Source organism: Eumetopias jubatus, unplaced genomic scaffold, assembly GCF_037043125.1.
Source record: "Eumetopias jubatus isolate StellerSeaLion01/CBP00866 unplaced genomic scaffold, mEumJub1_p1.0 scaffold_8, whole genome shotgun sequence".
In the NCBI taxonomy this organism is placed as follows: Eukaryota; Metazoa; Chordata; class Mammalia; order Carnivora; family Otariidae; genus Eumetopias; species Eumetopias jubatus.
The window spans coordinates 117,122,905-117,138,851 of NW_028274814.1; the positions used below are offsets into that span (position 1 = coordinate 117,122,905).

Genomic DNA, 15,947 nt, shown 5'->3' on the forward strand with positions numbered 1-15,947 from the left:
CCTTTATAATCTGGTCTCAATTTACTCCTCAGAAAGTACTTACTCTAAACACATCATATCTTTTCTCGCCATTATGCCAGTTGTTCTCAACTGGGACTAATTCCTTGCCCCCTTCTACAGGGGACATTTGGCAATGACTGTATTACTATCTGAATTTTGTTACTCCCAAAATTCACACGTTGAAGCCCTAACCCCTATGTGACGGTGTGTGGAGATTATATATATATATATATATATATATATATATACACACACACACACATACATACATAATATGGCATATACACATCTATACATTTTAAAGAGTTATATAGCATTTTAAAAAAAGATTTTGTTTATTTGAGAGACAGAGAGCACACGGTGGGGAGGAGCAAAGGGAAAGGGACAAGAAGACTCCCTACTGAGCAGGGAGCCAACCCAGTGCTCAATCCCAGGATCCCAGCATCATGACCTGAACCGAAGGCAGACACTTAACTGACTGGGCCACTCCGGCACCCCATATAGCATTTTTTAAACAATAACGATATGAAAAAAATATCCTTACCCTTAACATTAAGCAATCAAGCTTTCCCAACTTTTTTTCTTAATACATTTCTTGCTAACTCATTGCCAAAGGTCAGTAATACATAAGTGTGCCTTAGGATATCTAGGCCATCAAATGATCCACACGAATGTAAAATTTTCAAGAGCATGACTTACTAACAGTAATGTTAGTTAACACAAATAAAGAAGCAGAAATTGGGAGAAATTACGTGACTTGTCCAAAGTCATACCACTAGCAAGTACTTCAAAATAAAAAATAAGGCTGGGGCTAAAAATGTTGAGAATCAAGATTTTCTCAGCAAAAAATAAAATTCTGGACATTATAATAAATGTCTTATTATATCAGGGCACCTGATGGCTTAGTCAGTAGAGCATGTGACTCTTGATCTTGGGGTTGTGAGTTCAAGCCCCACATTGGGTGTAGAGATTACTTAAAAATAAAATCTCAAAAAATATTTTATTATAATTCATTGACTTCATATTTGGAAAAGTACTTCCCTAAGGAAAACAATGTTTTTGTCTGCTTATCTAGTTAACCATCTGAGACAAAATTACTTCATGTAGTTTGCTAGAAAAAATATTCTAGCCTACCCTTATATTTACATTTTTTACTTACTTAGTTCTTTTAGATTCTTAGGTTTTCAACATTTTTCATTCCTTTGTCCTATTCAATTTCCTCTTGTAGAGAAAACCAAATGAAAAATGATGAAAATAAGGAGTGTCATGGGCTATTATTTTAAGTACTTACTTAGTTACCTCAAACTCTGGAGTGTCCTGGAAAATAATCACCCAAATATCCGTTACCATACTGTTAAGATATGTATTGTTTTTATACTACCTTAAAGGTTCTTTTTTTTATAAGATTTTATTTATTTAGTTGAGAGAGAGAGAGAGACAGTGAGAGAGGGAACACAAGCAGGGGGAGTGGGAGAAGGAGAAGCAGGCTTCCTGCAGAGCAGGGAGCCGGATGCAGGGCTCAGGACCCTGGCAGACTAACGACTGAGCCACCCAGGTGCCCCTAAAGTTTTATTTTCTTGCCTCTTTTCAAGAAAGAAATGGGAAGTAGAGTACAATCTCTTTGCAACAAAGAAACTATTTTTTTATCATTGCATTTTAGTATTTTTTTTACTGAACAAATTTTATTTTGACATTGATAATTCTGTAGATCAACCTGTATCTCCAGCACCCCTCTGTGAAAACTCATTTATCAACCCTACGGTTCTGTTTCTGTCCTCCAGGACCCTGTGTCTCCTGGAAAGGGTCTGAAATAGTAGCCATAGTCCAAGTGTTCCCAAAATTCAGAGAGGAACTGGGAAGATTTACAACAAACTTTGAAGGCATTTTCGATGTGGCAGATCTTACTTTTAAGATGTTCAAAAACTTCTGGCAGCAACTTCGCAACTTGAAAGTGTGAGAGCTTTGATTTGTCCTGAGTTTGACAAGCCACATTTTTGCTCCTAGTCTGAAGATCTTTTAGACTCTTAAAATTTCTCAGCTTTGTGCAGACTAGCTTGGAATAGAAAATAATTAATATATGACTTAAGGAATGTATTAGCCCCTTATTTTATTCATATTGATTTACAGGTCTATTTCATTGAATGCTAAAGTTTCTTGAGGGTACAGATTTGTGCCATTCATTTTTTTTTATCGTCCATCAAGAAAAATTACTTCGAGTCTACAATCAATAAATATTTACTGATATGAAATTTCAATTGGGAAGGCAGAATACAGAACTATTAAACTTTTGGTCCCTGATGACCTGGGTTTAGATTCTGCTATTCACTTGCTGTATGATCTGATGCAAGTTCACAAAACTCTCTAATTTCCTCAGCTCAAAAGTGGGTAAAATGAGATAATAAAGGACTTGGGAGCTTTTGAAGTGCTATATATATAATGAGTATTTCCTGAGCTCAGACTATGCTCTACGGTGCTGGTAACAGAATACAAAATATGCAGGGTTCCTGTCCTTACAGAGCTCAAGGTAGTTGGGGAGATAGACATAAAATAATTTTTCAAATAGATTACATTATTACAAATGGCCATGAAAAAAGGTTAAGAATTCAACAAGAGGTTGTAAAAGCAGAGACGGATTTAGATTGCTGAGTAAGGAGTCTCGGCGGGAGTGGCATTAAGAGGAAATTTGAAGGATGAGGAGATTCTCTATTTCCTCACCTCCTTCTCATTCCTCAACTTTCTTGAGTCCGGCTTCCATCTCTCTACCTAAGTAACTCTTGATAAAGTCACCAATTGCTTCCACGTTACTATATACAACTGACATTTTTCAGTCCTTTTACTTGACCTCCTAGCAGCACTCTGCAGTTAATCACTCCCTCCGTCTTGAGACGCGGTCTTCCCTTGCCTTCTCTACTAATAAGCCCGTGCTGACTGCCTCTTCAGTCTCTTTTGCAGGTTCATCTCCTTAAGTGCCTGGGCAGCCTCGCCGTGAACTGTAATTGTGAAAAACAACGCAGTCCTTTCGAGTCATAAAAAAGGAGTGGGTACAAGCGAACACATTTTTGGGGCCCTCTCCTCGCTTCCGGTACGCTTCATATTACTGCGAATATAAAACTTTTCGGTTCCACCAGAGACGCCCCTCTCTCTGGCAGGCTGGGCCTGGCCACAGGGCAAGAACTGGCATTCAACTTGACCCAACGCCGGCATATTTGCCCGGAAAACGCCCAAGGCGCGGGACAAATAAGTTCACTCCAGCCCCGGCCGCGCTTCAGACTCTACAGCCTTGCGCTCCTCCCGACCGCAGCCCAGGGCCCTTTCGCGCGCGACCCGCGCAGACGAGTCCTCCGACATCCCAGCATTCCTTGCGCCCGTACCATCGAGAGCAGCTTCCGGCGTCGCTGGTGTAGGTGGGTGAAGAAGGAGCGGGCCCTCGCCGCTCTGTCTTACTCTCGCGCGCGCTCTCTCGGGCAACATGGCGGGCGTGGAGGAGGCAGCGTCCTCCGGGAGCCACCTGAATGGCGACCTGGATCCAGACGACAGAGAAGAGGGAGCTGCCTCTACAGCTGAGGAAGCAGCCAAGAAAAAAAGACGGAAGAAGAAGAAGAGTAAAGGGGCTGCCACAGGTAAAGGAGTTTTATGTGTTCCCAGTCCCCGCCGGGGATGGTCGAACGGCTGGGCCCAGGCCCTGCGGGGGTGACAGAAACTGGGGACTCGAACACTGCACCGGACTGATTCCCAGGACAGTGTGTGTCAAAACCAGGCTACAGATTTCCAGTCTCGGGAAGAGGCGGCTTTTCTTTCTGTGGGACTAGGGAGCTGTTGGGGGTGGGGTGGGGTGGGGTGAAAAGGGTGCCTCAGCTTGTCGTGAGGTAGTTCTGGGGTTGCTGGGCCTGAGCCCTTGGACGAGCCAGAACTCAGCTCCCACACAGATCGTGCAGCGGACTCGAAGCCGTGCACAGGGCTCAACCCTGCCACCCTCCTCGCGGTTTGCCCTCCTCAAAAATCTGGTTCTGACCCACACTGTCACCGCTTTGCTGGAGGTACCTGGAACGTATTTTCAAGGATGGGGGTGGAGTGGGCAAGTCTCAGTGCCTTGACCGCACCTCCCCCCACCTTCCCGGTTTGCAGAGGGATTTTTGTTGCCGGCTGCACTTTTGAGGTGTGTGTGTGTATGTGTGTATGCCCACGCGGTCATGTCACCGAGTAGTAATTGCAGAATACGTGGTAGTGCTGCGAATTTTCACCTGCCTATAGCCATAGCATCGTCGAGTCTCAGGGCTTTTACGCCTGAATTATGATGCCATTTGCAGGCAGTTCGGATAGAATATTCTATGGGTTGGAACAGAACTTCTCTAAATCCACTGGTAAGGCTGAAAGTTTACACTTGGATTACATTATGAGTTAGGAACTTAAATTTTTGAGAAGTCAGTGTTTTTTGTTGTACGTGGTACTTTAGGAAAACAATGTTTGTACCTGTTTTTAAAATCAACCACACAAAGATTGAGAGACAAATGGAGAGGCCATAAGTGATGATGGTGAAGTTGAGAGAGGTTGGAAAGGGTTAATATCTTTCTGAAATTTTGATTAAATGGGAGTTGAAAAGGGAAAGTTGTGGGTGCTGGGACACTTACAGAGAAAATTTAATCCCAGGACATAGGCTTGGGGCTGTTCCTAGCTTTCAAACTCTTCAGTTTGTCCATTCAGTTGCCGCTAATACATTTTTAACAGTTGTATCTCTCAATATGAATCCTCTACAGTAGCCAGAATATCACTTCAATATGTGCTAACTGGTAATACTATTTCTTTCTACACACACACCTATTGCTACTACAGCTACATTGCATTCACTTGGGTGGAGGGGGAAGCTGGTATTTTGCTTAGCTGTTCAAGAATTTTGTTTTTTAGTAATGGAGTTATCTTTTCCTATTTATTTTGATTTTACCCAGCCTAGCTTGATGACTTATTTCTCATGAAGACTTGAAGTTCCCAGTGTCCCATTGAAATCCTCCTCTTACTAAGACCTTCAGCATTTATTATCTATCTTAAGTACCTGTTTGTTTAATAAAGTGTTTGTTGTAGTAGTCTAATTGTTACATACTTTAAAAAGTGAGACAACTTACGGATACGGACCAACTCACGTTTTTGTTTATCCTTTAGTTGCTAGCACAGAGAAGGTGTAATGGGTATTTTGTTGAAAGAACAGTGCTACTTAGATGTGGGGGATTTTTGTCATTAAATAAATTCTGTTATGTTCATAATAATGTTTCTGTTTTTGTTTCGCAAATAGTTATCAGGCAGGAAAGGACTTGTGTGTTCTCCAGGATCCTTAGAACATATTCTAGTTGGAAAGTATCTTTATTAGATTTGATTTATGTTATATTTGATCAGCAGGGCAACAGGAACCTGATAAAGAAACAGGAGCCTCAGTTGATGAGGTAGCAAGACAATTGGAAAGACAAGCATTGGAAGAGAAAGAAAGAGATGATGATGATGAAGGTAAATAGTAAATTTGATTTTTGTGGTTGGAAAAGGAAGAAGATAAGACATTCTTTAAACAAAATCTACTTATTTGTCCATATAGTTTATGGTTCTCTGGTGTTTTAATTAACATTAAAGCCTCAGTGTCACAGATAAAAAGGAAAAGGTATTTACTAGCAATTCTTAAAAAGTTGGATAGGTTGAATGACTGCTCAAATTACACAGATCTCAACTTCTTAAAAATGTACTTGGTAAAATGCCAAGTAGGGGGTATTAAGATGAAATTGAAGGACTGCTGGGGCACCTGGGTGGCTCAGTTGGTTAAGCATCTGCCTTTGGCTAGGGTCATGATCCCAGGGTCCTGTGATCTAGCCCCACATTGCATCTGCTTCCTGCTCAGTGGAGAGCCAGCTTCCGCTCCCTCTGTCGCTCCTCCTGCTTGTGCTCTCTCACTCTCACTCTCTCTCAAATAAATAAATAAAATCTTAAAAAGAAAAAAGAAATTGAAGGACTATTTAACATTTATTGAACAACTAATATGTACAAGGCACTGTCCTAGGATTCTTTCACATGCGTTCTCATTTTACCTTCACAAAACCTAGCAAAATATGTGCTCTTCTCAGGAAATGATAGTTATTATGTCATTTGCCCAATGTGACACAACTAGTATGTGTAGAGTGGAGCCAAAGTTTCGAACCTAGAACCTGATTTCAAGTCTATTCCTTTTACTCTGTACAAAAGCTCCTTCTATTCTCAAGGGGTATATTGGAGTCCTTTTATATAACAGAGTCCTACTCTATTCCCTGACCCTAGCTGCTTGTAGTATGTTGGTCCTATAAGATTTCTTAAAGATAGTAAATCTTGAAATTCTAGAAATTGATGCTATCAGTAAGACAGTGGAGGGAATATTTGCTATTCTATAGCCTCTTTTGGTAGAAGGGGTGATGGGGCTTTCCCATTCTCAATTATCTACTATTGCGACCTACTGTTCTTCCTTAACCACTGCCAACTTGGGCTTGTGTCTTCTAGTCCTTAGCAAAAAATACCTGCTGTACTTTGTCATGTTAGGATAATGCAGAGTAGTTGTTTCTCCTTTAGAAACATAAGCTCCCTGCCTTCAAGGAGTTTAGAGTCAAAATTTGGTGGAAAAAGTGCCAAGGTTCAAGAGAATAGTTAGCTTTTCCTTAAGCAAACCTCTTGTCCATTTTACCTTGGTTTGTGCTTCAAATTATGAACATATTTTGAGCTCTTAGCAAGAAAGGGGCTTGTAAACTCAAGCTTATATAATAGATTGCTGTGGACCTACTGTGTAGAGTATCACAACGTTAATCTTGAAGAGCGTTCTTTGTTCCATTGCTCTTCTGTGAAGTTGTATGAATCTCTTGACATTGAAGGAGAAAATTTGTCAGGTTGGAAATCAGTGTTTTAAAGATGATTGTAGGACTATTGGTTTTCTCCAATTGAGTTATTTTCCTATTTGCTTCAAAAATCAGTATCAGTACTACTAATCTGTTATGAGAGTTCTTTGAGAAGATGGAAAGTTAGTATTTCAGAATCTTTGTTCTAAAGGAAAACTGGTGGTGGTGTAGAGGGACAAAACAAAGGGAGGAAAAGATATACCAGTACCAGGACGCCTGGGTGGCTCAGTTGTTAAGCATCTGCCTTCGGCTCAGGTCATGATCCCAGGGTCCTGGAATCGAGTCCCACATTGGGCTCCTTGCTCAGTGAGGAGCCTGCCTCTACCTCTCCCTCTGCTGCTCCCCCTGCTTGTGCTCGCTCTCTCTCTCTCTCACAAATAAAAATCTTAAAAAAAAAAAAAGATATACCAGTACCTGGTTTATTAATTGCGGGCTGAGTGCTGAAGGAAGACTCTTTGGAAGGAATGGGACTGGAATAAAACCAAACAGAAGAGACCACTTTGGGGCAGGACAATGCTGAGAATGTATTCCAAGTGTAGTGAATAGTGCAGACTGGCCATATGAGATGATTTATTGAAGGAACCTTGGAGCATCTTTAAAAGAAAGTTGTAGGGGTGCCTGGCTAGCTCAGTTGGTAGAGCATATGACTCTTGATCTCGGGGTCAGGAATTCAGTCCCCACATTAGGCATACTTAAAAAAGAAAATGTTAAAAAGAGAGAAGACTGTTATAAAATATAATTTAGTCCTCATATATATGCAGGGTTGTTAGAAAAGAGGAAACATCCAGGAAAAACTTGGAGATCATTTTGGAGGGCACTTAACAGCCCAAGTATGTGATAGTGATTATTTGAATTGGTGAGGGGCACCTGGGTGGCTCGGTTGAGCTTCCAACTCTTGATTTCAGCTCAGGTCATGATCTCAGAGTCCTGAGATTGAGCCCCATGTCAGGCTTTGCTTCCCCTACCCCCCCCCCCCCCGCCCATGCATGCCTGTGAGCTCTCTCTCTCAAATAAATTTCTTTAAATAGGTGGGCATAAATGAGAATGCAAGGGAAGGATCCAATGGAATAGTGCTTGTGGAAGCAGTATTCAAAGGACTTAAAGGACTTTAAATCGGGAGAAGGAAGGAGAGGCATAGGTAGACTCTAGAGATTTGAACTTGGTGGCAGAATATTGGTGCTGTTCACTGAAATTGTGAAGTAGAGGGAGAGTGGGTTAAGAGATTGGGGGAGGGGGGTGTAGCAAAGAAGAAGGTATTGAGTTAATTTTAGATGTGTTTAATTTGAAACTGGAGTATGAAAAGTTAATCCTGTGGGCATTTAGCATTGTGCTAGAAGTAACAAATTCGATAAAGTTTTAAGTCAAATTTATTAAGGTGTAGATGGCCCAGGACTATATTCACTATTTTCAAAAAATAGACTTTATGTTTTAGAACAGTTTTACTTAGGTTCACAGCAAAATTAAGCAGAAGGTATAGAGATTTCCCATATACTCCCTACCACCACACATGCATAGCCTCTCCCATAATCAGCATCCCCCACTGGAGTGGTGCATTTGTGACAATGGATGAACCTACATTGACACATCATTATTGTGCCAAGTCCATCGTTTATATTAGGTTTACTCATGATATTGTACATTCTATATATTCACCCTTTATAAGTGTATAGTTTGGTGAGTTTTGACGAACGTATGCATTTGTGTAACCACAACCAGGATATAGACCATTTTCATTTAACATTTCCATCTCCACAAAAAAGTTCCCTTTTGTAGTCCATTCTCTTGCTCCATACCCTGATCCCACACAACCATTGATACATTTTCTGTTACGTAGCTTTTTCTACAATATCGTATAAATGGAATTATTATAGTGTGCAGCTTTTTTTGGCTTATTTGCCTTAGCGTGATACTTTTGAGAGTCATCCAGCTGCATATGTATCATTACATTTTATTGCTGAGTAGTATTCCAAATCTGTTTACGTACTTACTAGTTGATGGATATTCGGCTTGTTTCTAGTTTTTGTGTTATGAATAAAGACAACATTTGCATACAAGTCTTTGGGCATAAGTTTTCATTTCTCCTAGGTGAGTACCTAGGAGTAGCGTTGCTGGTCATATGGGAAGTGTATGTTTAATCTTAAAAGAAACTATCACTGTTTTTCAGAGTAGCTGTATCGTTTTGCTTTCCCGTCAGCACTGGTTGAGAGTTCCAGGTTCTTTGTATCTCTTAAGCACTTGGTATTGTTAATTTTTAAATTAGCTTTTCTGACAGGTGTGCAGTGGGATGTCATTGTTTTAATTTGCATTTCCCTAATGACTGATGATGTTGAACATCTTTTCATGTTTTTGCCTTTCATATTTCTTTGGTGAAATGTTTGTTCATATCTTTTGTCCATTTTTCAGTTGGGTTATTTGTTGTCATATTGAGTTGTAGTGGTTCTTTATTCTTGATATAAGTTCTTTATCTGATATATGTTTTACCAATATTTTCTTTCATGCTGGTATTGTTTGCAGCAGAAAAGATTTTAATTCTGATGAAGTTCCATTTATTTTATTTCTTCATGGGTCATGTTTTTTGCGTGTTATCCAAAAAGTTAAATAATTACTGTCTGTAGGATCATGAAGATTTTTTTCTTATATTCTCTTCAAGAAGTTTTATGTATCCATTTAGAGTTAATTTTTGTATACAGTGCAAGGTAAGAACAGATTCCTTTTTTTTTCTTGCATATAGATGTCCAATTTTCATTCAGCAAATATTACTTGATTTGGGTATAGGGCTAATACAGAAATAGATACAAACAGCCTCTGCCTGTTAAGAATATTCTGGGATGCTGTGAAAAAAAGACTTATAAAAACATAAATTGTGGCACGGTATAATGCATGGGAGTATAAGCATATATAGTTTGTATTTGGATCCAGGCTTTACTACTATCTTGCACAAGAGTTCAATAAACAGCGGCTATTATCCTGTACTGAATACAGACCTTGAACACTGGATGAAGTAACTAGCCTCAGAAGGATGATTGAGTATCAAAGGAAGAGCTTCATCTTCTCTCATTTAAAAGATGAAGAGACCATGGGAGAGAGAGGCTAAATAATTTGCCCAAGGTCACAGAGCTGGCAGGATTTTTAGTATGTATTTGAAACTGGTTAGGGGTGCCTGGATGGATCAGTTGGTTAAGCAACTGCCTTCAGCTCAGGTCATGACTAGGGTCCTGGAGTCAAGTCCGCATCGGACTCCCTGCTCAATGGGGAGTCTGCTTCTGCTTCTGCCTGTTGCTCTCCCTGCTTGTGTTCTCTCTCTCTCTGACAAATAAATAAATAAAATCTTTAAAAAGTAAGTAAATAAAACTGGTTATACATTCCTTTTAAGATTTTATTTACTTATTTTAGAGTGCTTGTGCTCTTGTGCACAAGGGCAGGGCAGGGGCACAGAGGGAGAGGGAGAAGCAGACTCCCTGCCAAGCAGGGAGACCTATGTGGGCTCAGTCCCAGGACCCTGGGATCATGACCTGAGCTGAAGGCAGACGCTTAACCAACTGAGCCACCCAGGTGCCCCTAAAACTGGTTATACATCCTGAGGCATTTGTTTTAGGTTGCATCTAGTGTATGTAGCAGTATGCTAGGCATTGAAGGTTCTTCCAGAGTAAAGACTATCTTGTTTGCTATTCTGCCCCTATAACCTGGCACTTAAGAAGTCAGCAACATTTATTGAATGAATGAAGGTTACTATTAAAATTGTAGTGCAGAGTATGTGAATTAGATTATATGACACATGAGGAAATTGAAAGTTGTGTTTTGGGCTTTTGAATCTGGAAACCAATAATGAGTAAGTCAGTCATATTTGTGTGTTTCCACTGTGTTCCTGTTTCCTGTACCCAATTCATAAGACTGAACATAAATTGCAATTTTGTGGGCATCTGGCTGGCTCAGTTGATAGAGCGTACAACTCTTGATATCAGGGTTGTGAGTTCAAGCCCCACATTGGGTGTAGAGATTACTTAAAAATGAAAATCTTAAAAAAAAAAATGAGGGGTGCCTGGGTAGCACAGTGGGTTGAGTGTCTGACTCTTGATTTTTGGCTCAGGAAATGATCTCAGGGTTGTGAAATCAAGCCCCACGTTGGGCTCTGTGCTGAATGTGGAGCTTGTTTGGGATTCTCTCTCTCCCTCTTCTCTTCTTCCCTCCCTTCTTCCCTCCCTCTCTCCCTCTCTGTCTTTCTCCCTCCCTCTTGCTCTCAAAAAAACAAATTAACAATAATAATAAAAAATTGCAATTTCGTAAGTAAAAAATTGTCAAAAATTGGCAGTTTCCTGTCATTCAGTCCATTAAAGCCCTATATCATGTTACCTCCCTCTTTGCTAAACTGCTGTTTCCTGTTTCTTATTTAGGTGAAAAAAAGCAGGATAAAATAAACTAAAAGAACATTCATTTGTTGAATAGAGTGAATATTTATCACATGCTTAGTCCTGTCTCTTAATTTAGGAAATGCTATGTAATCTTTAAGGAGCTCACAGACAAGTAGGGGTCATTGTAAGCCCCTAATCATTTTGTAAAAATTCAAGAAAAAAAGTTGCAATTTGGTGTGATAGTTAGAATATAATGGTGAGAAGATCTCTTTTTTGGCTCCTGCTTATCAATCTGGGAGTAAAAAGGGTGGAGCTCTTTGATTAGAAAATGTAAACAGTCATTTGACATTGTTTTATGGGTATGGATTTCATGATCTAAAATTACTGATGGTAGCCATGAGTTACTGCCACTATGTGAAACATTTAAAAGACTGTATGGTGAACATACTATTAAACTGTCAACTTCTAATTGTCTGCCACAGCTTCCTATTCATTCCTATTTCATAGCAGTGTGATTTGTGGGTAGGTTGGTGTACTTCATGATTGTTGAAATTTATTGAGCAGTGTTTTTAGAAATTCAGACCCTTCAGTCTATTTTTGATTCTTTATTTAAAATGTTTTAAGTCACTATTTATTTAGTCTTGGCCATAATAGCATTCTTTATCTTTTCTCCAAGTTCAAGAGTATGGTATGGACTTCATAAAAGATTGTTATAAAAACTGACAGGCAGGGGTGCCATGGTGGCTCAGTCAGGTAAGCATCTGACTTCGGCTCAGGTCATGGTCTCAGGGTCCTGGGATCGATCCGCATGTCTGGCTCCACGCTCAGCGGGGAGTCTACTTATCCTTCACCCTCTACCCCACTCATGCTCTCTCTGTCTCTCGCTCAAATAAATAAATAGAATTAAAAAAAAAAAAAAGTGACAGGCAGATACTGGCTATTTTGGGTACTCTTTTTGTCAACTTTGGCTTGAACTCGACCCTGAGATCAAGACCTGAGCTGAGATCAAGAGTTGGACACTTAACCGAATGAGTCAGCCAGGTGCCCCTTGCAAACTATTTTTTGAAACAATTCTTAATCCCCATTTTTGGGCATCGGTTCTTTTGAGCATCTGAGAACTGTGAACCTAGGAAGAGCATATATGCCCTCTGATTTTTGTATATAATTTGATCCAGAAGGAGAACTCTTTTTCTCTAATAATAACTATGCAGGAAAAAATATTTTAAAATATGACACCTCAAATACTCCTCCCTGATTAGTAATCAGGCGACATATTCTTGGTCTGGTTCTGCCATTTACTAGTTGGGATTTTCTTGGGCATGTCCCTTAAACATTGTTTTACCTCATAAAATTGCTTTGAGGATCACATGAGATCATGAAATACAACTGTTGAACCACAAAGCATACGTAAGCAAACTAGTTTATTTTAGGTAAAGTCACACAGTCATTATTATTGGTATTAAACTAACACTAGTTCTTTTTCCTAGCTTTTGAAAAAGAGTGGTAACACATTTTTTATTCTTAAGAATATCTTATTCAACAATTCTTTTATTAGAGTAAGTCAAAGTAAAGTTTTCTTAGTGCTTTTGATTACACAAGTCAAATTCTGATACATTAGCAATATTCAGAATTCTTTTCTAAGAATATTGGGTCAGTTTTATATCCTATTTAAGATTCTTTGTGTGTGTGTGTGTGTACTTGTCTGCTTGTGCTTGCTTTGTTCCTCTGCTTATGAGGTTTAAATAAATACGTACTTGAAATGCCCTTTTCCTAGATGGAGATGGGGATGGAGATGGAGCAACTGGAAAGAAGAAGAAGAAGAAGAAGAAGAAGAGAGGACGTTAGTGTCTTAAGTTGATCTTACTTGACAAAAAGTGTTTATTAAGCAGCAGGTTTGAAGAGTAGGTTTGAAGTTGCGTAAGATCCCATTGTATGTCAAGGAGATAAATTTAGGCTTACTAGAGGTGGAATTTAATGAAACCTACAACTTTTTCATTTAACAATCTGTTGGTATTTTCTTTACCTATTATTGAGCTAAGGGATGTTAATAATAAGTTGGTTGCATTTTACTGCAATTTTAGGAATGAATTTATAATTTAAAACTTGAAAAATACAAGTAACAGTTCTGTCAGGGATGAGTAAAGTGGTACCACTGTGCGTAATAGGATAAACATAGTTTGCAGTTCACCTGCAAGCTTTGAAATTATGAGATTCTTGGTAAATATTTAATGAGGAGTACGATTATTTAAAATCTGTGCATATGGTTAAATTTTATTAATAACATTGTACTATTTCATATTTACTTAAAATATGATCCTGCTTGTGTTTTGTTTTTATAAATGGCAAACCAAACCTCTTCAGGGACCTGAAATTCTATTAGGGAGACCAGGGGGAGATTGTATAATAGTGGGGAATAAAGGTTGGGTTGAGAATCAGAGCAAGTTCCAATCTTGGATGCCCTTTGGGCTATAGGGACCACTGAGTATCTGGTTATACCTTCCTTTAAATCTTTCAGGCTAAAATTTTATGAATCGGAATAGTGGAGGCTTCGTTCATTTTTATCTCTATGTTAAGAGAAGTATTCTTAAGTATTTTTTAAGAAAGGTTTTGGCTCTATCAGCAATTTTCCTGAAGTGTCTTCAGATGAGGGTGGGATAGCCTTTTTTTCTATTCAGGCATCTATTTTTAGATCCTTCTAGTCATAGGATGTCAGTTCTATCCCTAGCATAGTCTGTATTTAATGAGCACAGGTTACCTGTGTTCTAGGAATCTTCCAGGGATTGTGATGTCATATTCCTTCCATTCAAAAATTGTTAGAAGTGTCCTCGTGAGACATGGTGTTACCTGAGAACGGCTTGAGAGAGAACTATTTCTCCCAATACTCTTAAATTACTCCCTAATGAAGGTAGGTAAGCAGGGAGGAATGTTAAGGGACTATTTTGTATTTGCCCTTGGTAAAATTCTTCCACTGACAGATGTTTTAGTGTGATGCCATCATCTTTTATTGTGCTTTCTCTGAGGATGTTGTTGAACTTACTGTTGATTATATTTCTTTATGAGTACTCTGAAGAGACAGTCTTTTGTCTGGTCTTGGTATCAAGAATAATTGTGCTTTTCCTGAGTACTTTATGTGCTTATCTCATAAACGTGACCCATGCAAGTAATCTAGCCCCCTTTTTTTTTTTTTTAATATTGGCTACTAGAGGGCTTAGAGCCAAAACTGTGGTTTTGTATTGGCAGTATTTCAGGTTCCATTTTATGTTCTTTCCATGTTTTGATTTTTGTTCTCTAATTTACTGTCTCTTATTTGTGTATTTTAGATATCCTTGTAGACTATCATAAATCATTTCTGGAATAAGCCAAATAATGTAATTATGGACTGTTCACTGCCCTCATTTTCCTCATCTATAAAGTGAGAGAATTATAAGTAATAGTTAATGGTAACTGCAGTACAGATTGTTATAATTATGCATAATTTTAGATAATAACTTGGACATAGTGTATTATAATTTTCAAAGGTTATCCAAGATTTCATCTGGTTCTTCATTTTGTAGATGAGGAAACTGAGGCTTGGCACATCTAGCCATTTGTCCAAGTCACAGTTAATAAGTGGTTAAGGCTAGACTTCAGCTCTCATATTTTAATTACAAAACTTTTCTCTAATGATCTTTTTGAGTCTTTTATTTTGTCTTAAGAATTTATGGACAATATAAAAGGCATTTTTATCAGAATTGTAGATGAGATAAAGCTGAGGGTGACACCATAATACTTTGGTTGATAAAAGTCAAGATTTCAAAAGATCAGGAAAACTGAGAAATAGGCTAGTATTAACAAGCTGAAATTTAGTAGACATATATAATGTTAATACAGGGTGATAGGATCTAAGGATTTTAAGTGCTAGTATAATGTAAGCCAAAAAGCAAGGAGTCGTAACTATTTAATAGCTTAGGATTTTTAGAATCAGTAGTATAGTCTTAAACTAATTATACCTTATTTGGACTATTATTACAAGTCAATATACCACCTTAAAAGGAACATTGACAAATTCAAGGTTGGCAAATAGGGGTGAAAATGTTAAGAACTATATCCCTTAAAGTGGTTTCTCATCATAGTGTGGAAGGAATCAGTAGAAATGAAAAGTAAAATTTGTGTAAAGCAAAATTAGATGACTTCTTAAGATCTTTTTTGATTTTAAATTCTAATGTTCCCTCTTAGGAAGAACCTAAAGCAGTGTTTCCCAAGTTGATTTGCCCATAGAACACTTTTAAACATTAGGTAAAGACAGAAAAATGTTTGATGCTCATGAGATACTGAGTGTTTGAATTAAAAGAAGGAACCAAAACGTGGTTCCATAGATAAATGATTTGGCTCAATAAACGGTTATACTTTTATTTATATAGGTCTTTTTTTTCCCCCATTGCAAAATAGAGAAAAATAGGTGTTAAAATTTAAGACACACAAAATCCATAAGACCAGTTATAATCAAAAGGAAACCACATATTTCACCCCAGTAGTTGAAATGCTGCAGATATGCTTTTAATGTCCTATATTGCTGCATAAGTTAATACATTCCACTTCTGGCATTTTTTGGAAACAGTGTTCATTACTAAAGGGCAGTTCTTCATATAATAAGAACTCTATAACCAGTTCTTATATACTTAAAAAAAATTTTAGAAGACAAATCTCCAGATATTTTGAAAAATCA

General features: G+C 38.5%; 2 protein-coding genes across 4 annotated transcripts in view; one reads left to right on the top strand and one right to left on the bottom strand.

The window, feature by feature from the left end:
• LOC148163804 (uncharacterized) overlaps window positions 1-3,204 on the bottom strand; it is a 124,349-nt gene extending 121,145 nt beyond the window's left edge. The window contains 2 exon segments of the mRNA XM_088025735.1: window positions 2,930-2,990; window positions 3,087-3,204. Coding sequence (XP_087881861.1) covers window positions 2,930-2,990; window positions 3,087-3,204 — 179 coding nt within the window.
• A 179-nt stretch (window positions 3,205-3,383) lies between these two features.
• METAP2 (methionyl aminopeptidase 2) overlaps window positions 3,384-15,947 on the top strand; it is a 29,542-nt gene continuing 16,978 nt past the window's right edge. Inside the window, exons 1-3 of one of the 3 annotated variants that reach the window (XM_028105445.2) lie at window positions 3,384-3,620; window positions 5,386-5,493; window positions 13,017-13,082. In XM_028105445.2, coding sequence (XP_027961246.1) covers window positions 3,470-3,620; window positions 5,386-5,493; window positions 13,017-13,082 — 325 coding nt within the window. In that variant the 5' untranslated portion in view covers window positions 3,384-3,469. The remainder of the gene's footprint in view (window positions 3,621-5,385; window positions 5,494-13,016; window positions 13,083-15,947) is intronic. The other 2 variants (XM_028105446.2, XM_028105447.2) reach the window with 2 other exon arrangements.